This window comes from Rhinopithecus bieti, unplaced genomic scaffold (assembly GCF_001698545.2).
Source record: "Rhinopithecus bieti isolate Rb0 unplaced genomic scaffold, ASM169854v2 scaffold_3043, whole genome shotgun sequence".
NCBI lineage: Eukaryota > Metazoa > Chordata > Mammalia > Primates > Cercopithecidae > Rhinopithecus > Rhinopithecus bieti.
The window spans coordinates 1081130-1106884 of record NW_016804580.1 but is presented as its reverse complement, the minus strand read 5'-3'; the positions used below and the strand labels follow the sequence as shown (position 1 = coordinate 1106884).

The 25755-nt window shown below is 39.5% G+C and overlaps 1 protein-coding gene across 1 annotated transcript in view; it reads left to right on the top strand.

Annotated features, from left to right (window-relative positions):
- The window catches only part of CUBN (cubilin), a 331095-nt gene that overhangs the window by 205615 nt on the left and 99725 nt on the right, over window positions 1–25755 (top strand). Inside the window, 10 exon segments of the mRNA XM_017869190.1 lie at window positions 324–516; window positions 5204–5401; window positions 10191–10337; window positions 12703–12893; window positions 13054–13237; window positions 18368–18542; window positions 19728–19906; window positions 22487–22696; window positions 23349–23489; window positions 24520–24701. Of these exon segments, the coding sequence (XP_017724679.1) occupies window positions 324–516; window positions 5204–5401; window positions 10191–10337; window positions 12703–12893; window positions 13054–13237; window positions 18368–18542; window positions 19728–19906; window positions 22487–22696; window positions 23349–23489; window positions 24520–24701 (1800 nt within the window).

Sequence of the window (25755 nt, the reverse complement as noted above, 5' to 3'; positions counted from 1 at the left end):
GTTAGGCAGCCATCCTGGTTCCTATTTTTCCATCCACAGATTTTACTGTAAATCATCTTATGAGTGATTCCCACAGTGCATGTTTATTAATATAATTCTGCAACAAAGATGCAAATGTTTTCAAAACATTAAATTACCTTCAATAATATTTTATATTCTCTGTCAGTATCTGTTTTAAGCTAAAATAAAATGTTTACTCATTTGTCATTTTTTGGGGTTATAACATTGTAATAATATAAGGCATCTTTTTTATTTTATCTTTTATGAAGAAAATATAGATGATCGCCTAAATACAACGCTCTATTATCTGTTTTTATGTGCAGATCTATGATGGGCCTAGCATTCACGCCCGCCTAATTGGAGCTTACTGTGGTACCCAGACTGAATCTTTCAGCTCCACCGGAAATTCTTTGACATTTCATTTTTACTCCGACTCTTCAATCTCAGGGAAGGGATTCCTTCTGGAGTGGTTTGCCGTGGATGCACCTGATGGTGTTTTACCTACCATTGCTCCAGGTGTGTTTGCTAATAAATGAAGTTCTTTTTAGGACTGATATGTGCAGGCCACTGTTTCAAAGGGTCCTATCATAACAGGGGCCAGATATAAAAAATAAGAAGTACAGCCCCAAAGCCCTTCCACCTTATGTTCAGATGGTATTTTAAATTCATAAACACTACCTTTTGTAAAAATTATACATTTCTCTCTAAAAAATGCAGGTTTCCCATTAGGTTGTTTATGTTATAATAATTAGGGGCTTGATATCCATAAGATCGTCTACTTACAATTTCTAGAGACCACTTTAGAAATCCCTGAAAATTTGATTTGCAGATACTACACATGTACATTCACACACACACACAATCAGTCAGTTAAGGATCAACTCATAAAAGTAACTATTTTTCCTCTGCATTTTATTTCAAATGTACTTTCAGAAATGCTTCAGTTTCTCCTTAGCTAGTTGTAAATTTTCATGTTTCAAAGTAAAATGGGCCTAATTTTAAACTTTTATTTTACTGTTTTACATTTCTAATCTCCTCAGTGAAAGTAATATTGAGCTAGCATTGTTTGGGGAGACTTTTTTTCTTGAAAATTATTTAAATGAGGCTGGGCATGGTGGCTTGCACCTGTAATCCCAGCACTTTTGGAGGCCAAAGTCGACGGATCACTTGTGGTCAGGAGATCAAGACTAGCCTGGCCAACATGGCAAAACCCCATCTCTACTAAAAATACAAAAATTAGCTGGGTGTAGTGGAGTGCATCTGTAGCCTCAGCTACTCGGGAGGCTGAGACATGAGAATTGCTTGAACCGGGAGGCAGAGATTGTAGTGATCTGAGAACATGCCACTGCGCTCCAGCCCAGGTGACACAGTGAGACTCCGTCTCAAAAAGAAGAGAAGAGAAGAGAAAAGAAAAGAAATTTATTTGAATGAATTTGAGTGTTTCTTATGGATTTGAGGATTGACATAGAAGAAATTCATCAGATATTTCTTGGAGGATATTCTAAGTCCTTGAATACTTGATTGGAGCACAGAATCAGGGTATCTCATTGAAGAATATTCAAACTCTGAACTTGTTCTATGATTTAAAAGATTAGCCTGTTTTCTTCTAACTTCTTATATCAGCAGAATAATGAAGATAATTTGTACTTATATTTATTTAATATCCGTTAGTATTTCATTCTGAAATGTTGTTCTTACCTCTCTAATAAGGTGCTTTCATGATATTGAATATGAATCTCTTCCTTAAAATATTGATCTGTTTAAAAGCAAAGAACCATCAGCAAGGTTGACAAATGCAATTTAGAGGCAACATTTAATTCTGGATGGATATATCCAGAGCTCTTAGAAATGAGTCGCGCCCGCGCGCGGTGGCTCAAACGCCTGTAATCCCAGGCACTTTGGGCAAGGCCGGACCGGCGGATTGCACGAGGTCAGGAGATTGAGAGCCCACGCCACTCCTGCGCGCTAAACATGGTGAAACCCCGTCTCTACTAAAAAAAAAATAGCAAAATCTAAGGCCGGGAAGTTGGTGGCTGGCGGCCTGTAGTTTCCGAGCTACTCGGTTGACGCTGAGGCACGGACGAACTTGGCATTAAACCCCGGGAAGGATGGAGCTTGCGCAGTGAGGCTGAGATCCGGCCACGTGCACTCCAGCCTGGGGTGAGGCAGAGCGACGAGCTCTGTCTCAAAAAAAAAAAAAAAAAAAAGAAATAACTTGAGTTAAGCTTTCTTCAATATTTAGGCACGAACCTGCAAGATATGACAAAGGAATTTGCCTCTAGGCTTATGTAACAATACTTATACCCCATAAATAAATTTTCTTCTAATATTTTGTTATGAAATTCCATAATTATATGATGTAAGTGGACAGGTGAGTAAGAGAGCCATAAACCTTATTTTCCTTAGTCAAGAAGAAAAAGGAAAAAGGAAAGTAAGAGGTCAGGAGAATTTTAGAGTTTACTAATTATCTAGATGGTATAAGTGATTATCTTGTAATGATACCACACTGTGAAAGTTTCATTAAAACTAAAAAGCTTAATATTTTGAAATATATCAACTTATTGAGCATTGTCCTATCAGCATTTCTTTTTTTTCTTTTTTCTTTTTTTTTTTTTTTTGAGATGGAGTCTCACTCTATCGCCCAGGCTGGAGTGCAGTGGCCTGATCTCAACTCACTGCAAGCTCCTCCTTCCGGGTTCATGCCATTCTCCTGCCTCCGCCTCCAGAGTAGCTGGGACTACAGGCGCTCGCCACCATGCCTGGCTAATTTTTTGTATTTTTAGTAGAAATGGGGTTTCACCGTGTTAGCCAGGATGGTCTCCATCTCCTGACCTCGTGATCCGCCCGCCTGGGCCTCCCAAAGTTCTAGAGTTACAGGCATGAGCCACTGCGTCTGGCCTGTCCTATCAGCATTTCTTATACACACATATATTTAATTTAAATCAACACATATTTATTGAGAATTTATTATGGATACACTGAGGAGACTAAGAAAGGAAACTGAGATACAATCTCTACTCTCCAGGAGCTTCAAAGTAATGGGAACCAGGCATAATGACTCATACCTGTAATACCAGCTGTTTGGGAGGCTAAGGCAGGAAGCTTGCTTGAAGCCCAGGAGTTTGAGAGCTGCCTGGTCAACAGAGGGAGAATCCATCTCTACAAAAGATTCAAAAAGTTAGGTAGGCATGGTGGTGCATGCCTGTAGTCCTAGCTACTCGGGAGGCAGAGGCAGGGGAATTGTCTGAGCCTAGAAGTTCAGCGCTGCTCATGAGCAGTGATTATGACACTGAACTCCTGTGAGACCCTGTCTTAAATCAATGAATAGTAAAAATAAATAATAAATAAAAGAGATTGGGAAATAAAAAGCACTCGTGTCAGTTAAATAATGGTATCGTAATTAAATGGGTAAATGACAAAGCAAGTGGTACCAGTAGCAAATAAGCAAGGGAAGGAAAATGAGCTTACTGTGGACGAGGGTCAACTGAAGGAAATTCAATGTGTCAAGTAGGAAAAGCAGTTGGTGTATCAGTCAGGAAAAACTCAGCCATATGGCGGTAACAAAGAATTTCAAACTCTTAGGTGCTGAAAACAACAGGTCTTCTTCTACATGTTCCTCTTGTGTTAACTGGGTGCCTCTCATCATCCATCACTTCCTAACTCAGGCTGTTGGAGCTCCCATTGTCTGCGACATTGCCTGAGACCGTGGCAAGAGGCAAAAGAGCCCTTGGATGTCTCACTTTAAAAGTGCTCAGTGTAAAGTAACACATGCCTTTTGCTCATAGTTCATTGACCAAAACTGGTCAAATGGCCTCTCCCAGCTGTTTGCAGAATGCAGTTCTACCATGTGTTTGGAAGTGGAGACAAAGGAAATATCTGGCAAACAGCACTAATGACCCACAGTCATTATAACCACATTTTATAAATTCAAGATAAGAAATATTTCACATAGAGGAAAACCTTGAAATTTGAAGATACTGGATAACATTCAGCATTCAGATTTTCCACGTGAAATTGCTTTAAAAAAATCTGTAGCCTACATAGTAATAGGATAAAGAAATCAGGACCTAGTTCTACAATATTTTATATTCACTTCATGTTGGCCTTGATAGGATGCAAAGATATTATGGTATAAAAGTCATAAACTTCTGAAATGGTGAAGAATAGACCTCTGAAATCTATTCCTCCATAAAAGTGATGGCAAAAAAAATTGTTAAAATCAACTTTTTGAGAACTCTGGAAATAGACCAAAGCCTTACAATCTGAGGCATATTTATTCAAGAAAAATCACTGAATCTCAGTAAGAGTCATTTTTGTGGCATTCTCTTCCTATTGCCATCTCTCTCTCCTCCTAGCTTTGTAGTAGCCTCATGACCACAGTAGCTGTGAAAATGAGCAGCTTTAATAGCCGTGGGTGGTGGGGCAGCAGAGGTCCAGAAAACAGCCTGTATCTGCAGCACTGCCCTTATTCCAGTTTAGCGACTTCCTGGAAGACTGCATTCTCAGGTCTTGTCTTCGCAGGACCTGGCCAAGAACTCACTCTTGTGTAAACAGCCCTGTCCCTGGGGTCTTTGCCGAAAAAACTCAGCAACAGCTGTTTCACATCACAACCGTGTGGGGCAGTGACACCGGTTACAGCTAATGAGAAACTGACCAGGAAACTTGAAAGGGAAAAATGGAGAAGGAGATGCCCACTGGGGCTTTGAAAAGCTCTGACATGTTTCTGGAAATCTAGAAGGCCACACACATAAGCCCAGCTGTATATATGCCCAAAAATAGACCCTGAGAAGGCCCTCATCTGCCACCTCAAAGTTGCCTAGATATAAATTACATAAGTAGCTACGCAAAAATGATAAAGAAACATGAGAAACACAGGAATGAATACAGTTCTACCTGAGTAATACAGGGGGTCCTGTACATGTCTTTATTGATGCCTGAATAGTCAGTACTCAATGTTAAATGGGTTATATAGCAAAATTATGGTGAAAATGGAGAACACAATGCATTTTTTTTACATCAAAGATCAATTACGGAAATTGCAGCTCTCCGAATCAGTGGGTTAAATATGATATTCATTGATTTCTCTGAGAAATGGTTTCAACTGGTTGCTTCTTTTCAGTAGAGGGCTGTCACTTTCAGGTGAAAAAGTGCTAGCATCTTTTCCATTAGGGCTGCGTCAAAGATGTTGCTTTCTATTCTACAGGTGCTTGTGGTGGCTTCCTGAGGACAGGAGATGCACCCGTGTTTCTCTTCTCCCCGGGCTGGCCTGACAGTTACAGTAATAGAATGGACTGTACGTGGCTCATCCAGGCTCCCGACTCTACCGTGGAACTCAACATCCTTTCCCTGGACATTGAATCTCACCGAACGTGTGCCTATGATAGCCTTGTGATACGAGACGGTGAGAACATTATAAAGAATGCTGAGTTTCAACCCTGACACGTATTTAGTTCTAGTCCATTATCATCATACTTGCATACTGTCTCCATCTGTTTGGTTTGCAATTACACAGATATTGTGGTCAAGGAAGGTATCAGTACCAGAATTGGCTACAACTCCTGAAGGACATAGGAAAGTATTAAATTACTTGTCGCAAAATGTCAGGAATAGTACACTTCTATAAGGAAAAAAGGCTTTTTTAGAGGCCTAAGAAGGAAAGAATAGTCTGAATGTCAACATTGTTCACCTCTCCTATTGAGGTGCCTCTGAGATAAATATTGATATTTTATACTTCTGGCTTTAAGATCCAAGTGAAAAAAATCCTTATAATTGTAATGTGACTGGACACAGTGGCTCACACCATAATCCCAGAACTTTGGGAGGTCGAGGCAGAAGGATCACTTGAGTCTAGGAGTTCAAGACCAGCCTGGGGCTGGGCACGGTGGCTCAAGCCTGTAATCCCAGCACTTTGGGAGGCCAAGACGAGAGGATCACGAGGTCAGGAGATCGAGACTATCCTGGCTAACACGGTGAAACCCCGTCCCTACTAAAAAAATTACAAAAGACTAGGCGGGCACCTGTAGTCCCAGCTACTCAGGAGGCTGAGGCAGCGTAAACCCGGGAGGCACAGCTTGCAGTGAGCTGAGATCCGGCCACTGCACTCCAGCCCGGGCGACAGAGCGAGTCTCCGTCACAAACAAACAAACAAACAAACAAACAAACAAAAAACCAGCCTGGGCAGCAGAATGAGACCCTGTCTCTAAAATAATAATAAGAAGAATATAAAATAGTAATGTATTCATTTCTCTTTGTCCCCTGAATCTGGGTTGAACAGGTAGAATTAAGGGGTGATATTGTTGTATTCTTTCCTCTGTACACAGGCATGGTGTTGCTATGTGACATAAAGTTAGAGACATAGATATTGCTGATGTATGCCTTATGCAAAATTGGGCTTCACAGTTTGCATGGACTGGAATGAAGGAGGACAGCAGAAAGGCCACATCCTCCACATCAGTATTTCTCAGTGTGGCTCCCAGATCTACAGCGTCATTTGTTAGATGTGCACATTCTCAGCAAAAAGAAATGTGTTTGCCTTTGCCCCACAGGTTGCTAGTGTGCAAGATCTTGTCTCCCTTATCCCCGATCCCTAGACACTTGCTGAGTGAGAAAAAATGGAATGGCGGAGGTGCTTTATGTCCCTTCTGTAGAGGCAGGACACTAAGTAGAGACTCAAGTCAATCATACACACATGATGAGATGTCAAAGCATGACTCTCCCCCATCTTCCCATCAGCAATCGGCTATCAGCACGTTGCACAGAGAAGCATCAAAGCACCAGAATGCTCTCTTCCCATCTAAGCCTTCCTGTGCATATTGAAATATAAAACTTTTCATGTAATGGAAAGGATGTGTGTCCTTGCACACATAATTCTAGTGTTCAGAACCTACTAGAAGCTTTAAAAAATATTTTTAAAAAATCTTCAGTAGGTAACTGCATCAATGAAGTAAATTGTGGGTATTCTTTTAAAATCACATTCCATTGAGTTGTTTTTGCTCCATCACTAACTTCTCTTGGAAGCCGGGAGCCTGGGGAGCAGTCCTATTTTCCTGTATGACTTTGCACAGGTCACTAAGTGGCTCCAAACCCTTTCTGTCTGTGAGATAGACAAATACCTCCCTCACAGGCTTTTTCTGAGGATTAAGGAAAGTAAATAAATGCAATCTTTTAGCAAAAGTACAAGCATTTTGTAGATGATGAATTTGGAATAGTTAAGATTTCAGTTTACTTAGATGGAAATTTCTGAGAGAGGTTTAATCAATGTCCTTGCTCAGGCACAGGGTGGCTTGAAAAAGCAAAAGAAACTAAGGTACATGCCAAGACAACACAAATATTTTAAATTGGTTGTGCGGCCTGTCCATATGGATTCTTTTTTATGCACTGGCAATGTGAGTAGATGCTCAATAAGGTTCCTTCCTTCCTCATTTGTTTAATTATTTATTCAAGAAATAGTTATTGAGTGCCTAGTCAGTTGGTGGGTATTGTAGTCATTTTCATATTGTTAATATATTTTTATGACTAAATTTTAAATCTCACTTCAATTATTTGTTCTTTGCCCAGCCAGCCTTTTGCTTCTGAGTAGCAGAAGCATGTCACATTCTGAAGCAAATATCTAAAGCCAACTGGCCACAGACAAAGATACTTATGTGCTATTCCTGCTCATGCAATTGGCCCATCATCGCCCGTGAACCTTCCTGGGCTACCCCAGAGAGAGTCATGCAGCATTCTTGGGAGAACCGAGTCACTGTCCCACCTCCTTATTCATTTCATAGAGTTGCCATGGTTTGAATGAATCATTTTCTTCCAGTTTCTTCCACATACCTACCAATTCTGCAAACCAAAGATTCCTCCAAACTGGATTCTGTGATACTACATTGGTCCTAGAAAAACTTTTAAATAGAAAAGAAATTGTATAAAAAATCAGTAATCCTTTAATCTAGTTCCAGATCTTAAGCATACTTTCTTCATGACCTTAGATAAATCATTTAATAGCATGGTTTGGGGGCATCTGAAGTTAATCTGCAAAGGTTAACATCACTGTTAACTTCTATGCTCTATGCCTTTGCATACAGCAAAGTGACTTGTATCTCCTGTAAGATTCAGTTCCTCATATACAAAATGGGGATAAAAATAAATGCCTACCTAATAGTGTCACTGTGAAGATAAAATCAGATAGTACATGTGAAGCACTTAAAGGGGTATATAGTAATTGCTCAATAAATGTCAGTCTTGAATAATCTTGGGGCCTCAGTTTCTATATCTGTAAAATGAGGAGGTTGGCATAGAGAAAGAATTCCCAAGTTACCTTCTAGTGCTAGCCTTTACCATTCTTTGACTTGCCCTCCTCTTTAAAGATTAGGCTCAATCTTTATGCAATCTATATGTTGAGGTTTTTGAAGGCTCCAGAAATACCCCAGTACTCAGTATGAAGACTGAAGGGGGTCGGGGGGCCGGGCCGAGGTGGGCGCCGGGAACCGGTGGAGGGCACAGTAACCAATCCGATCTCAAACCATCTGTGATTTTGGGTTATCTTCTCACTAATGAGTAGGCTAATCAACAAGCAGTTATTTTGAGATAAGCATTATTTCACCAGATGATCTGGAGTGAATTTTAGAAAAGAAATCAAAATCAGTAGATTCAACTCAGTTTCATCCAGTGATAAAATATACACGTGAACTAATGACATATAATAAACTTCAAAATTTTGTAGTACAGGTAATCAGAGAATAAGTCAACAAAAAATAATATTGGGTGAAATGTATAGCAAAATAGCATGATGAAGTGCACTTACTATAAATGCAAAGGAAGTTTGAGAGACACACTGTTGAACTGTAAAGAACGCAAAAGTTTCCAGAGATCAGAAACCCTCCAAAGAATGCCATTTCGAGCATTTTGTATTTATAACTCTGCCGTTACATTTGTAATCACAAGAATAGAAAATAACTTATTTTCTAAAGTAGTTAATAATGAGTGAGTTTCAAGTTGTGGTCAGTGCCATGAAGAATCCATGTTGCTGGTTGTATAAAAGGGCATATTTGCTCATGTCTCATATTCTATTTTTGTTTTTTATAAACTTGAAATGTATTAATTGTCTGCCTTAGGACAAAAAAAAAAAAAGAAAAACAACATATTTTCCCAGCCAAGGAATCCAAGTCTGCTATAATCCCCTTTGTCCATTTTGGTTTCAGCTGGCACAGGGACTTTGATCAAAGCTTATATCCAAGATAATCAAGATGAAAGGAGACATGAGGTGCCCCTGCTGTCCTTTGTGTCTCTATGGGGGTGGGGCACACTTGCTGGAACTCTTCTCTCACCCTCCACACAAGTGTGTGGTTGTTTTTATAACAAAACAAACAAAAGCAATGAACAAACACAAATGAAAAGTTTTGTTTAAAAAAACCCACTGGCGCTGAAGAAAGGGCATATAAAATTGCATACCTTTTGGTGAATGATATTGTAACATTAGTGTAGGATCTGAGGTCAAAAAACCAACTTTTTTTTTTGTTTACCTACTTGACCTTCAGCAATCAGAATAACTGAGGTCAGAGTCTCTAATCAACACACATATCATCACTGTACCTCCATCACTTTCCAATCCCAGATAGTCTGATTTCAAGTTTTAGTGACAGGGAGAACTGGCAGCCAGTTTTTAGAAAGATAGTGGAAACTGTCGAAGAAGTCTTTATCAAAAAGGTAAAGAACCCAGCACTTTGGGAGGCTGAGGAGGGCGGATCACTTGAGATGAGGAGTTGGAGACCAGCCTGGCCAATATGGTAACACCCCCACCTCTCCTAAAAGTACAATAATTAGCCAGAAGTGGTGGTGTGCCCCTATAAAACCAGCTACTCAGGAGGCTGAGGCAGGAGAATCGCTTGAACCCGGGAGGCAGAGGTTGCATTAAGCTGAGATTGTGCCCCTGCACTCCAGCCTGGGCAACAGAAGAAGACTTCATCTCAAAAAAAAAAAAAAAAGGAGGTGGGGTGGGGGTAAAGAGAAGGGCAGGAAGCACCATTGCAAGCTGGAGCCAGAATGATATCACCCCTGAGGGGTCCTTCTTTTTGAGAATCCCATTATCTCCTATGAATCCTGATGTTCTGAGAAAAATGTGTGAGCTGCTTTGGCTAAGCTGCAAACGATTGTAGAGTAGGTTCTCAAGACTGTATTTTCATGTTGTTGCCTTTCTTTCAATGTAGGAGACAGTAACTTGGCCCAGCAGCTAGCAGTTCTCTGTGGCAGAGAGATCCCTGGGCCCATCCGGTCTACTGGAGAGCACATGTTCATCCACTTCACCTCGGACTCCAGTGTAACCAGGGCAGGCTTCAATGCATCCTTTCACAAGAGTAATGAGTTCAAATATTTTTTTAATCCCATGTTATCTCATCTCCTCTCTTTTCCTCTCTCTTTCTCTCTTCCTAATATAATTTTTTTTGGGCGCCAGGACACAAAACAAGTCAGAGGACGTGGGTCTCTGCCCAGGCTCTGGATGGCTGGCCCCCCTTACGTCAATGCCGAGTCCTGATTCAAAGCACCGGGGCCAAGTCGTACAAAAGTGTGCTGCCTTCAGGTCTCTGGGTGGGGCATCTTCACTCCAAAGGAGGTGTGTGCAGGGAATGTATGAGAGAGAGCTTTAGAGCAATTTTTCAGCCTAGCTGAGGCCTGGAACTAGATAGAGTACAGCCCACATCCATAACTCATCGAAGGATCAAAACGTCATCATTTATCCTCATAAATTACTTGGTTGAAGTCATCCATTTGAGGGTTGGCAGGAAGAGTTTGTTGCTCTTGAAATATGAATTTGATGAGTCAAAAGCAGGCACCATATATGGGATGCCATCATGCACAGTATGATTGAGACTTTTCAAACTTGACATGTGAAGTCCAGTGACAGCCTTAAATCCAAACTAAATGAAAGGTAATAAAGTAGTCCATGGAAGAGTGAAAGACTCTCATGTTTTTAATCGAAAAAATAATTTCAAAGTAGATTCTCCATCTAACATTAAAAATTAATCTAGTATTTTCTCCTTGCTTATATATACCTTTTATAAAGTAGGGAGCAACTGAAGATAAATTGTGTTCCTCACGCTCAAGGGAGGCAGGCTGCATAGTGGCTTAAGAGCATGGGCTTTGGAATTAGACCTAAGATACATTTTCACCTCTACAATTTAACTAGCTGTGTGAGCTGTCTACCCTTCCTTGCCAATAAGCTTCTAGTCCGTGACAACTGGAGAATTAATGCCTGCTCCTTTCATCCTCTTTCTTCATCTCCTGCCCTCTGATTCTCATGTATATATTAATATGTATTGCAATTCATTATACATACATACATGTATGCATATGTAGGTATGTAGTGAGTGTAGAACCATTGTAATTGATTTATATGTGTGTGTATATGTGTGTTTATATATGTATATAATATATATAAATATGTGTGTCTATCTATGTATATATACATCATTGGCAACTCCTGGTCTAGAATATATTTTGAATTTAACCTGTGAATGGTATAATGGACTTTGGAGACTCAGAAGTGGGGAGGATGGGTGGGGTATGAGGGATAACAAACTATGTGTTGGGTGTAATGTATACTAGTCAGGGAACCAGTGCACTAAAATCTCAGACTTCACCAGTATGCAATTCATCCATGTAACCAAAAACCACTTGTACCCCAATTAGATAGATAGATAGATAAGAAAAAAATTTCACCTTTGAAACCTGAACACTTTATTCCCACCCTTTTCCATGCCACCACCCCCCAATTCTACACTCTTCACAATCTTAGCAAATGGAAAGTACATTTTTCTCATTATTTAAGTCAAAAATCTTTATGTTATTTTTGACTTTTCTGTTTGTCTCACACTTAACAATCAAATCACACTGGTTCTACCTTAACAATGTATCTAGATTCCAACCACGTCTCCGCATTTCTGTTGCTACCACCCTAGCCCACACACTTATCATCTCTCCTTGGCCTCGGGCAGTTCCCTCCTTATTGGACACTCTGCTCCTGCCCTTCCCTGCCCTCCAACCCTTACAGTCTAAGGACTGCACAGAGAGTGATATTTTCAAACTTAAGTGAGATCATGCCATTCTGATGCCCAAAACCCTTCAGTGTCTTCCTCTTCTTACTCAGAGTAAGTCTTTTCAGATTCCTGCATGACCTAGCCATGCTACCTTTGGAATCTCTCATTCTGCCTCATCCATTCTGACTTCCATCATGTACCTCTAACACACGATACCTTTACACTAACTGTTTTCTGAACTGGAATGTTTTCTGCCCCATAACCATCTGGCTTGATCCTTTATTTCATTCATGTCTCTGCTAAGATGTTACTCCAGTGACGTGGCTTTTATAACTTAACTCTAACAATAAAGTACCCTTGTCCCTCCTCTCATCCATTTTTCTTTATAGAATTTATCACCATCTCACATATTATGTATTTGTTTATTGTATGTCTTTATGAAAGCAGGTAATTTGTCTCGATTGCTTACCTCTATATCCCAGATCTCAACGACCACCACAAACTGAGTAGCCAATAGCATGTGCTCAATACATGCTTGTTATAATAATCATTTCCTACACTCTGGCTTTATTTTCAAGCATTTTTATTGTCTATACTTTGAAACTCCCCCAAGAAAACTAAGAAAGCATAAAAATCCAGTTACCAATGCTATTTAAATAACCTACCTTTGTTTCTTTGTGGGAAGGCTGTGGTGGATATTTGCATGCAGACAGAGGGATCATCACATCCCCCAAGTATCCGGAGACTTACCCATCCAACCTCAACTGTTCTTGGCACGTCCTGGTCCAAAGTGGCCTGACCATTGCTGTCCATTTTGAACCGCCTTTCCAGATTCCAAATGGAGATTCTTCTTGCAACCAGGGGGATTACTTGGTGGTAGGTCTTGCTTGCTGCCCTTTCTAATTACATTTTCCCTATACTTCATTCAGAAAACAAAATGATAATTTTTCTCTCCTGGGACATACATGGATAAGAATTACGTACTCCTCCTTTTGCAGTGTAAAAGAGTTGATGCAATTTTCATTTGTCTTTCCAGCTGAGAAATGGTCCTGATACCTATTCTCCACCTTTGGGATCCCCTGGAGGAAATGGTCATTTTTGTGGCAGTCATGCTCCATCAACTCTGTTCACCTCGGATAATCAAATGTTTGTTCAGTTTATTTCTGATCCTAGTAATGAAGGGCAAGGATTTAAGATCAAATATGAGGCAAAGAGTTTAGGTAAGTATTTTCACTGAGAATTATACCTACTTTTACTGCAGTTGCTTGATCTTCCTTGATTAAACAGATTTGAGAAAAAACATATAAAGTTTTCTTTTCTGAACTAACAGTAATAGAATTCATAAGAATGCCTACTCTCAAGTACTTATTGTATTTGATACATTCAATATCTCATCGTGACTACTTTTCAAGTAAAGCATCATTATTTCCATTTTAAAAATAAGTAAAATGAGGCTTGGACTTTTCCGAGGCCACATATCTAATTAGTGATCAAAGTGAAATTTTCCATGAGTATAAGATAAACTATTCTTCTTGATCCCTGAAATTCCTTAGACCTTTCCATTATAAGATGTCTAACTGTAAGTTAATTCTAGTTATAGAAACATTGTAAGAATTACATTTGCCTTATTTTCTAATAATTTGTGTGCTGTTTTAAAGAACACATAATCTTTTGATTCTATTACTGATTTAATTACACATTACATGAGATCCTTAATTGCTTGTACTTAATTACACTTGATTATAATTGCATTTAATTCTACTGTAATGATTTGATTTTGGTGACATTTGCTTTTTAGTAATGTTTAATTGAATAAATAAATAAATAAGTAGGCATCACTTTTAAAAAAGGGAATAATGTCAGTAGAAAGTAATATAATAATAAATTTTTGCTTTGCCCCACCAGAAGTTCGATAATATAGATTTCAAAATGATCCTATGACTTGAATCCCGGATTCCTATATATATATATGTATAAATGAAATCATATGTTTTATTGCACATTGTATGAGATTTAAAGTCAACATGATTTCTTTGTTTCGGTAAAAGAGATGAGTAAAAGTCTTCACCAACTGACACACAAAAAATAATCAAATAGCTTGAGTAAGGTTCAAAACACCAGGGAAGGAGCAGCTTTGGTCACTTCCCAGTGCACAGAGCTCTGGCACAAGGAGGGAGCTTTAATGCAGCTCGGTGGGCACCTGCACCATTGTTTTCTAAGCTGGAATCTTCTCATCCCTCCCTCTCTTGATGCTGAGCTTTGCAGCTGAGTCATGAATGGGCAGTTTTCACCTGGTACCAAAGCATTTCAAAAGTAGCAGTGTCTTGAGTCTAGTGAGTAGGTGTCAGCTCATCCTACATAACTCTACTTTTCTGTTTTTGTTTATTATAGACTCAGTCTTTTTTTTCTTTCTTGAGACAGGGTCTCTCTCTGTCTCCCAGGCTGGAGTACAGCAGCACAATCTCAGCTCACTGCAACCTCCACCTCTCAGGCTCAAGTGATTCTCCTGACCCAGCCTCCCTAGTAGCTGGGATTACAGGCATGCACCACCACGCCCAGCTAATTTTTGTATTTTTGGTAAAGATGGGATTTCACCATGTTGCCTAGGCTGGTCTTGAACTCCTGAGCTCAGGTGAGCCTCTTGCCTTGGCCTCCAAAGTGCTAAGATTACTGGAGTGAGCCACCGTCCCCAACCAATAGACTCAGTCTTGATTTATATTTTTAAAGTCAACATTTAGTGGTAATTCAGATACACTAAGTGATACACTAAGGGTGTATTTGACATTGCATCTCTTCTGTTCCTTTGTGGATTCACTGTTCATGCAAGTATTGTTATGGCCATTACTTCCTCCCTGTCTTTCTTAAAGCTTATTATGACTGCTGTTAACATCAGACTTAAAAGTCTGAATTTCACAACCTCTTGTTGGCAACCTGAAACAACAGCATCACTCTTAGTTCTCTCTACTTAACCAACTCAACCATGTTCCATAACTATAGCCATCCTCCTACTTCCCACATCTATCTGGCTATCTTCCCACTATATCTACTTCCATGCCACTCCCATTTCTCAGCCTTTAACCTAGGTCCTTTTGTGAACATTTTTTGACATCAAATCACCTAGTTTTATACCATTTTTCTCCAGAGACGCTCCTTCACTATGGTTGATTGAGATTTCTAGGACCCTGTGGTAGATGCCTTTTATTCTCACCTGATTAATAGGCCTATTGATTAATTAATCAAACATTTACAAGGTGTTCACATCATGCAAACCACCAAGTTCTGCCAAGGAGTTCACAGTGTGGTAGAGGAGACAGACAAGCAAAGGCACAATTAGAACATGATACAGGGCTGGGCATGGTGGTTCGTGCCTGTATCCCAGCACTTTCCAAGGCAGGAAGATCACTTGAGTTTAGGAGTTTTAGACCAACCTGTGCAACATAGGAAGACCTTGTCTCTACCAAAAAAGTTTTCAAAGTAGCTGAACATGGTGGTGCACTTCTGTGGTTTCAGCTACTCAGTAAGCTGAGTTGGGAGGATCTCTTGAGCCCAGGAAGTTGAGGCTGCAGTGAGTCATGATCATACCACTGTACTCCACCCTGGGTGACAAAGCAAGACCCTGTCTCAAAGAAAAAAAAAAAAAAAGAACATGGTATATGGTATAATAAGTGCTAGAAAGAGGAATGCACAGAATAGAAACACCTACTCCAGCCCAGGACATCAGAGAGGACTCCAGAGGAAGTAGATGAAGAGATTTGCCAATCAGTGATAAAAAGATGTGAGTGCATAGAAAGTCTCAATGTTACAAGTCATATTCAATAATTTGAAAGAATTCACTACTGCTAAAGAACAGAGTCAAAAAGAAGTAAATATAATAGTGATGAAGCAGGCAGGAATCACTGTGTTCAGGGCCATGGACGCCACCCTAAGTTAGTTAAGATTTTAATCAAAAGGTAATGGGAGGCGTTGGAAGATTTTGCTCCAAAGCCTGAACAGTGTGATCAGATTACAAACACTAATGTAGCTGCAACACTGAAATCACTGGAGGCGAGGAAGACTAAAGAGAGAGAGACCAGATGAAAGAGTAATTTAGGGAAAAAAAAATTACACCCTGAACTAAGGCAATGGCAGTAAGAAGGTAGGAGAGAGGGCATATCAAAGATATTATAAATATGGGATGGAGTGAATTTGGAGGTCAGCTGGATGTGAGGCAGGAGGGAAGGGATGGGAGGAGCCTTAGGAGCAGTTGTTAGGTTTTTGGCTGGGTGGATCCATTCATCCCGCAGACATTTATTAAGAACTTTTCATGGGACAGACACTGTATTAGGTCCTGGGGATGTGTCAGTAAACAAACAAAATCCATGTCCTCATGAGGCCTAATTCTAGTGTTAAGACACAGACAATAAATAATTAAAATATATAAGATGCCATATGGTGAAAAGTATCAAGGAGAAAAATAAGGCAGTAAGGTGGATACAGAGTGTCCATGGGAAGAGGGCCGATGTGCTCTCATCAGCAGACTCAGGTATGGAACTCTGGTTGACGAGCCAATGAGAGTGTTCACTTGAGATGTGTTCAGTTTGAAATCTCTGAATTACCTCCATTGGAGATGCCCAGTAAGTGGCCGGAACATAAGTCTGGAGGTCAGAACAGGGGTCTAGACTGAATCTGTAAATACGGGAATAATCAACTGACTGCTTATCGTTTAAGTCATGAGGATGTATGACAGCAATTATTCAGAGTGAGATGAAAGGCCTACAGGAGATTCCTGAGGGCCTCCAGCAATGTCAGGGAAGCCCTGGAGAGAGGCGCCCAAGAGCCAGAGGAAGAATGATGGGAGGAGTAAAAGGAGGAGAAGAGCTTGGTGTCACAGAAGCCAAGGGACAAAAATGTCAAGAAGGACAATGTGATCAATCGTGTTAAATGCTGTGGATATAAAGTAAGAACTTAAAAAGTTCTTTGAGCATATAACTGTGAGGTGACTTGAGAGAATGTGAGAGCTTTCATAGGGTTGAAGAAGGAAGGGCAAAAAGAGAGAAAGAGAGAGACAGACAGACAGACACACAAATAGAGAGAGAGATTAAATAGGGCAAGATCCTGGAGGTGACAATAGGATGGGAACTTGATCCAGAGATACAGGAAGATAATGTACAGAGGGAAAAATAGAGTGTAGAAATGCAGATGAATTTATTGAGGTTAGTAACAAATCAGGAGTAACACATGGAAGGGATTCTCCTCTGATTTCTTCTACTTTCTTTGTAAAATAGAGCCTAATGTAATGTGCTTAGAATCAAGAGGAAATGGGGAAAGTCAAGGGTTTAGGGAGTAAAGTTCAAAACAACCATTGTAGTTGATATGAAAAGTAATGGGTGAATTGCTCAGCGGTGTTGAGATGGGAGAACATATATTTGCAGGGGCATCAATTTCCATGAATGAATGGCTTGACTTGAACACAGCCACAGAGTTGGTATTTTGCAAGGGAAGTTTGAAGGAAAGACACAAAGCAAGGGAGTCGGAGCTCATCAAAGGGATTTGCAATTTAGAGTTTCAGAGATGGGGGAGTCGGAAGTATTGACAGAATTCAGGATGTGACTGTAAGTGGATGAGTGACAGTGGACATAAATATTGCTAGAGTTGAGCAGATCAAGTATGTATACGGCTAAGTGATTGGACAGGTTAGTTTCATTGGCATTGTAAGTACTTTTATTCCTATCTGGTTTGTTTGTTGAAAATGCCAAAGAATATTTATTGATAATAAAAAAAATTTTGTGATAATGCTTTGGTTTTTTAGAACAATAATATTAAAAAGCTCCTTTATCCTCTGGCATAACATGGCTAATAAATTGTCTCATGCCATTGATCTTGTTTCTCAAATGCATCTAAATCCTGAAGAAACGTAATGAATGAATGCTCCCAGATTGTGCAAAGATATATCTGCTTAGTCTTTTAAATATACCAAGATCATAGCTCTGCATCATTCTTCTGTACTGAATGCTCAGGGGGAGGCTGTAACTGCTAGCATACTTACATGCTTATCGAAGTGGTGGATATTTATTCATGCTTCTGTGATATTCTGCCCCGTGCACCATGTGCCATAATCATTTGGTTGGCTTTAAGAAAGAATGAAATTTCCAATGAGAATAGATGGTCTGGCAAATTAAAAAGTGTCACACCTGGTAGCTCCCTCGATAGCATATTGAGAATTCGTTTGCTGGAAAAGAAAATGGGGATCATAATAGATGAAGGGAAATAGAGACAAAATACAGAGAAGTTGACTTTAAAAGATGATTTGTGGCCGTTGATTGAATCCCCTTCACCAGATCGTAGACTGATTTTACTGTGTTTGCTGACAGCCTGTGGGGGCAATGTCTACATCCATGATACTGATTCTGCTGGGTATGTGACCTCCCCCAACCACCCTGATAATTATCCCTCGCACGCTGATTGCATTTGGATCTTAGCGGCTCCACCGGAAACACGCATACAGCTGCAATTTGAAGATCAATTCGATATTGAAGTAACACCCAAGTATGTCACTTCCATTTTCATCTTTTTTCCTACCCAAAGTTAGTATTTTTTAACTGTCATGTCTCAAAATAGTCCATTTCTTTCAGTAGCATACTGCAAGGAAATCTAGGGGAAAAGGGAAATGCTTAATGGCTCAGGCCTGAAAACACAGTCGGCCAGTCACTCTCCCATCAGCTGAGCAGGTTATGTACATGGATACTGTCCCTTGTGACCTTAGACACTTCCTGCAAGGGACACTGGGGGTGGCTACTTGAGATTGATGTTATCCATTCTTCCTCCCACAGGAAATATATCGTGTTTCTGATAGATGAATATTTATTTGCCTAGCCTCATATTCGGTGTCACAAATGATAAAACATCTGTTTAACAAATGGGAATTTGTGTGGTGTGTCACCAGGGGTCACCAGTGTCAGAACAGTACTAAAGCATGCACAGTATAATTTCTCAGTCTTTATTTAATAAGAGTTCTGAAAGGATTACAAACCAGAGAGTAAGTCTTACTATGTTAAAGAGAAAGAAAAACTATATAGATTGTAAAAAAAAAAAAAAAAAAAAAAAAAAAATTTTATCTTTCCTTGAACAAAAGCATGTGTACATTTGCATGAATGCAGCTGTGGTGCAAAACTTGGATATAAGAGCTTGTGTTGCTATTTCTGGCACTGCGTCTAATACTACTCTTCCACTCATGGAGCATTAATTGGCTCATGTGACTTCCTGAAGAAACGCTAGATACATGCTTATCTACGTTTATGGACACAGAAAATTCCAGTTGGGACGCTCCATTAGTCCCAATTACAGAGCTGTTAGAGAATTTATCTTTGTCATGTGAAATGTATCAAATCCTTGTGTGGAGCAAAATACTTGTTGTTTTTTGAAATTCATAGGGACTAATTTGAAAACAACATTTATATTTGTAAAACCAATACAGAATATGGAAGGGAAGTGAATATTCTTGAATGTAGAACATGTAAAACCTGTCTTTTGACCTACTAATAAAAGAATGTGTTATTAGGAAAAATATCATACAGCATTTTAAAGTGACGTGGCTTATGCTGATTCTATCATAGTCTTTTATGCTAGGAAACGATGATTTAATAGTATCTTCAAAGAAAGTAAGTGAGATTGTCATTATCAAAATAAGGCATTTGACCATGTAAATTTAACAGAATTTTGTTTCCACTTCAGCTGTACTTCCAACTACCTTGAGTTGCGGGATGGAGTGGATTCAGATGCACCAATACTTTCCAAATTTTGTGGGACGTCTTTGCCCAGCAGTCAGTGGTCCTCAGGAGAGGTTATGTATTTGAGATTTCGATCTGACAACAGCCCCACACATGTGGGATTCAAGGCCAAGTATTCCATAGGTAATAATTTTTTTGAAACTTTTGTTTTAGGTTCAGAGGTACATGTGCAGGTTTGTTATATAGTTAAATTCGTGCTTGGAGATTCGTTGTAGAGATTATTTCATCAGCCAGGTACTAAGCCTATAACCTAATAGTTATTTTTTCTGCTCCTCTCCCTTCTCCCATCCTCCACCCTATCAAATGAAAAAAACATTCCATGCTCATGGATAGGAAGAATCAATATTATTAAAATGGCCATACTCCTCCCCAAAATTTACAGATTCAATGCGATTCCTATCAAACTATTATGACATTCTTTACAGAACTAGAAAAAACAATTTTAAAACTCATATGGACCCCAAAAAGAACCCAAATAACCAATGCAATCCTAAACAAAAAGAACAAAGCTAGAGGCATCACAATACCTGACCTGAAACTATACTACAGGACTACAGTAACCAAAACAGCGTGGTACTGGTACAAAAATAGACACATAGACCAATAGAACAGAATAGAGAGCTCAGAAATAGGGTCTCACAGCTACAGGCATCTGATCTTCAACAAAGCTGACAAAAGCAAGCAGTGGGGAAAAGATCCCTATCCAATAAATGATGCTGGGAGAATTGGCCAGCAGTATGCAGAAGATTGAAACTGGACCCCTTCCATATACCATATACAAAAATTAGTTCAAGATGGAGTAAAGACTTAACTGTAAGATACAAAATTATAAAACCCTGGGAAACATTTTATATTAAATAAAAGAGTTATTATAGAATGAATATGTTAAAACTTTTTTTAAAACCATGACTTTTAAAATAAGCTCTTTCTATTTGCCTAATTTAAAAAATATTTTAATGCCTAGAAATAAGTAAGCGTTGGTGTAAATGCTTTGAAATCACAGTCATTAGCTTCACTTTAATTTCCTTTTCTAATTTCGATTTTAAAACTATAATCTTAGTAAAACTTGATTGAATATTTTATATTTTCTCTAACTTATTTGTGAAGAAATATATGTAGTTAAACTCCTGTTTCTTCAGCTTACTATGAAATACAGTAGTTCTCTCTTATCCATGGTTTAAATGCCCTTGGTAAACAGAGGCCCCAAAATAGGTGAGTACAGTACACCAAGATATTTTGAGAGACCACATTTACATAACTTTTCTTACAGTATACTGTTATGATTCTTCTATTTTATTATTATTGTTGTTAATCTCTTATTATGTCTAATTTATACAGTAAACTTTATCATAGGTACATAAATAGAGAAAAAATAGTCTATATGTCTGTATAGGGTTTGGTACTATCCAAGGTTTTAGGCACTCACTGGGGGTCTTGGAATGTATCCCCCAAGGAAAAGGAAGAACTGCAGTATGTTTATTACTTTAAGTAATAAAACTATTTAATAACCAGATAACTATATTTAGAACAGCGTCTTTGAATTCCTCATCATATATAAAATAATTAAGCTTTTTTTTTCTCTGAGTCTCTAGTATCAAATCAGTCACTGGATAAAAAGCAAACATGACAGTGGGGTATGGTGGCTCATGCTTGTAATCCCAGCACTTTGGGAGGCCAAGGCAGGTGGATCACGAGGTCAGGAGTTCAAGACCAGCCTGGCCAAGATGGTGAAACCTTAGCTAGGCATGGTGGTGGGCGCCTGTAATTCCTACTACTCAGGAGGCTGAGGCAGAGAATTGCTTGAACCCGGGAGGTGGAGGTTGCAGTGAGCCGAGATGGCACCACTGTACTCTAGGCTGGGTGACAGAGAGAGAGACTGTCTCGAAAAAAAAAAAGGAAAAAAAAGAAAAGAAAAAAAAAAAGAAAGCAAATATGCCTATTCCACATTTTGATTTCCTTATTTAAAAAATGAGCGGTAACTTTGCTTGTTGAAGATTCACTAAGATTCACTATAATATGGTCACAATAGCACATAATTTGATATCTAATAGGTCTAGACACAAACCAAACAAATATTTAATACAGTGAAAGTTCAGAAAGACTAGTGGTAACAATGTTTACACCATAGATCATGTTATATCCTGAGTCAAGCTGCATATAATTCAATTAGCTATCACACCCAGCTAGTAAGACATAATTGAAGAGTAATTTTCAAGGCCCTGAGATATCAGTTACTGTAGTGAACTGTTTAGTTGAGAGTAAAACTAGAAATGGCAGGCATCTCCACAGTACCCCTTCCAGCTGAGCATGGGTTCAGTCTTTAGGATCAACACAGGGTACTAGGCAGGCCAGATCAGCCTATCAGTTGGTCTTGAGATGAAACTTACTTGCAACTAATAGCTCTTACATAGTGTCTCAAAATAATTAATGTGACATTACAGAATATTCCATTTAGTCGTCATCTTCTGTTTCCCATTATTGAATTGGACTTGTGGTATCATTTCTGTTTACATCAATGATAGAATTCAAATAATGAGGAAAGCACTAACCATTTTCAGAATTTTAAAACTTCAATTCAGAGTCACTTGGCACCTGAAAGTTTTCAAATGTGCTGGTGAAATGAAGAAAACAAAATTTGTAATAGAATCAATCTTTCTTGCTTGCTTATTTATTTATTTATTTGTTTGTTTGTTTATTTTGCAGCTCAGTGTGGGGGAAGAGTAACAGGGCAAAGCGGCGTTGTTGAAAGCATTGGACATCCAACACTTCCATATAGAGACAATTTATTCTGTGAGTGGCATCTCCAGGGGCTCTCCGGACACTATCTCACCATCTCTTTTGAAGATTTTAACCTTCAGAATTCCTCTGGCTGTGAAAAAGACTTCGTGGAGATCTGGGACAATCATACCTCTGGTTAGTGAAATGTATCTGCTCTCTTTTGGGTGTTTATTTTCACATGTACTTATTTAGCCTCTGAAGTTTCTTCACTTCCAAGAAAGGCAAAAGCATGTCTATACTCTGCAGAGAAGTACAGACTAATGAGTTTTGGGCAGTACTGGCGATTCTCTCCCTCAATTCTACCATTAACAATGGATGCCCAGAGCCTGGGTGTCATATAGCCCACCCTAGAGGCCACTTGAGGAGAGCAACGGTATTGGGAAGGCACCTCTTGCTGCTGAGACATCCCATTGCCACATGATGCGGTTATTTGAGGGGTGTTCTATAGCTTGAGAAGGGGAAGGGGCCATGCATGTCTCGTAGTGGTGGCATAAGGCAGATATTTGTCACTCTGTTGTCTCAGATCATTTTTTCAACCAAATGAGCAAGGCTTCCACATTGTGCTGAGATATCCTTCCCCTAACTGGTTGCATTTTTTTCACTTCTTCATATATTTGAATATGTTCATTTTTATTCATGTTTTCCTGTTGTCTTGACAGAGATTAATGTTTCTTCATAGGCAGGGTCTTTTTTTTATTATTTTCTTTGTATACACAGGACATCTCGAATAGAGGTTAAAAGAAATCAATCACCTGGACATGTATATTTAATTATTTGCCTCTCACAGGAAACATCTTGGGCAGATACTGTGGAAACACTATTCCTGACAATGTAGATACTTCTAGCAATACTGCTGTGGTCAGGTTTGTCACAGATGGCTCTCTGACTGCCTCAGGATTCAGACTGCGATTTGAATCCAGTGTGGAAGGTGAGTGCATTGATTCATTCAACACAACATTGAGCACCTGCATTGGACAGACACTATGCTAGGCACCGGTGTTACAATATTTGAAAAACAAAACAAAACATGACCCCTATTTTCTTGGACCTCAATCAAAAAGTCACAGTGATAAATGAAAAATTACAGCTGTGATCAATGCTATAAGGGAAAATAACTAGTATCACGAGAGTTATAATAAGAGGATGAGAGTTATACTGTAATGCCCGCCTTAAGAGAGTCCTGTAGTTACTCAGAATTTGTCTTACTGCAAACCCGACAAACTCAGATGAAATAAACATCTTGTTCAGAAAAACTGGGTACTTAACATTAACTTTCTGATTTTCCTTTTTTTTTTTTTTTGTAAACATGAGGTCTTGCCTTGACCTCCCAAAGTGCTGGGGTTACAGGTGTAAGCCACCACTCCTGGCCAATTTTCTTTGTTTTTTTTTTTTTTTTTTTTTTGGAGACAGAGTCTTGCTCTGTTGTCCAGGCTGGAGTGCAATGGCATGATATCAGCTCACTGCAACCTCTGCCTCCCAGGTTCAAGCAATTCTCCTGCCTCAGACTCCTGAGTAGCTGAGATTACAGGCACACGCCACAATGCCCGGCTAATTTTTGTATTTTTAGTAGAGATGGGGTTTCACCATGTTGGTCAGGCTGGTCTTGAACTCCTGGCCTTGTGATCTGCCTGCCTCAGCCTCCCAAAGTGCTACAAGTGTGAGCCACCGCGCCTGGCCTGATTTTCCTGATTCTTAAATTCATTACATTCACTGATCTCTCATTTCTTGGGCCATGATGATAATTAAATTGCTGCCTGTGGACTATCATCCATGGAAGGCAGAGTTAAATATTAATAGAGATAAAAAGTGAATGTATATGTTCACTAAAATCCTTATGCACATAAATAAATACGGAGAATAATTTTGTCTAGAAGGCTAATTTTTAAATACCTGAATTTTGAGAGCTTTCCTGATGAAAGACATTTTGATTTGATCTTGGCTTTTTCACCCCACATCAGAGTGTGGTGGGGATCTTCAGGGCTCTACTGGAACACTTACTTCTCCCAACTACCCGAACCCAAATCCTCATGGCCGGATCTGCGAGTGGAGAATCACCGCCCCGGAGGGAAGGCAGATCACCCTAACGTTTAACAACCTGAGGCTGGCCATGCATCCGTCCTGCAACAATGAGCATGTGATAGTAAGTGTTCCCTGCCACCTGAGATGTTATATTCCATCGTTTAAAGAGTTTACTGACCCATGAATCATAGTCAAAAAGCTAGGTCAGGAAAATTGCCATCTATGCAACTATAACTCAAATTCTAAGTATTGTTGAGAGAACAAAATCACAGTAACCTGTCAAAATAATTGTAAAAGTTGTTTTAAGAGACTATCAGCTATCACTCTGTGCATTAGGGTCATAGAATACATTTTAAGAGTGAATGATCATGACAAATAGCAAAACAGGGGAGGCTGTGGGAAGCTAAGCCTACAGCAGCACATAGCTGAATGGGACCAGAGTCACGGCACAAACCACCACGAAAGTTCTGAGCAGATGGGTGGTCCTGCATAATCACTGCTCTTTCCAGGGGTGCAGAGGGCCTCTTGGTGGGAAAGCACTGCTACGTGTCCTCCACGTCGCAAACTCCAGTGGTTTCAGATGTGCCCTCAGCACTCTCTGCTTCCTGAAGTAAAAGAAAGCGCATGAGATCCCTGAGTGTGAATAACAAATAGATTGTTAACTGTGAAGTACTATACATACATATGTGTGTGTAGATAGGTAGATTGGATTAATATTAGTAAATTTCTCCACCCAACTTACCCCTTCTGCAGTATTTGTTATCTCAGTAAATAATTCCAGACTTCTGGTTGCTCAGGTCAAAAATCTCGATGTCTATTTTGGAATCCTTCCTCTCACACCCTATATGGCACCTATAAGCAAGTCCCATTGGGTGTATCTTTAAAAATATCCACAATTGAACTACTTCTCATCGTATCTACTACTACCACCCCCACCGTTCACTTGGATTATTTTAGGAAGTTCCACCTGGTCCCCCTTGTTCGGCTCTCATCTCCCTACATTCTCAACACAGCAGCTTCTGATGGTTTTAAACCTCAATCAGATCATATTGCTCCCTTTGAAAATCCTCTAATGACTTCTCATCTCACTCAGAGGAAAATCCCAAATTGCACCTGTGGCCCGCCTGGCTGCCACTTATCTGCTGCCCCTCCCTCTTCTACCTGTTTGTCTTATC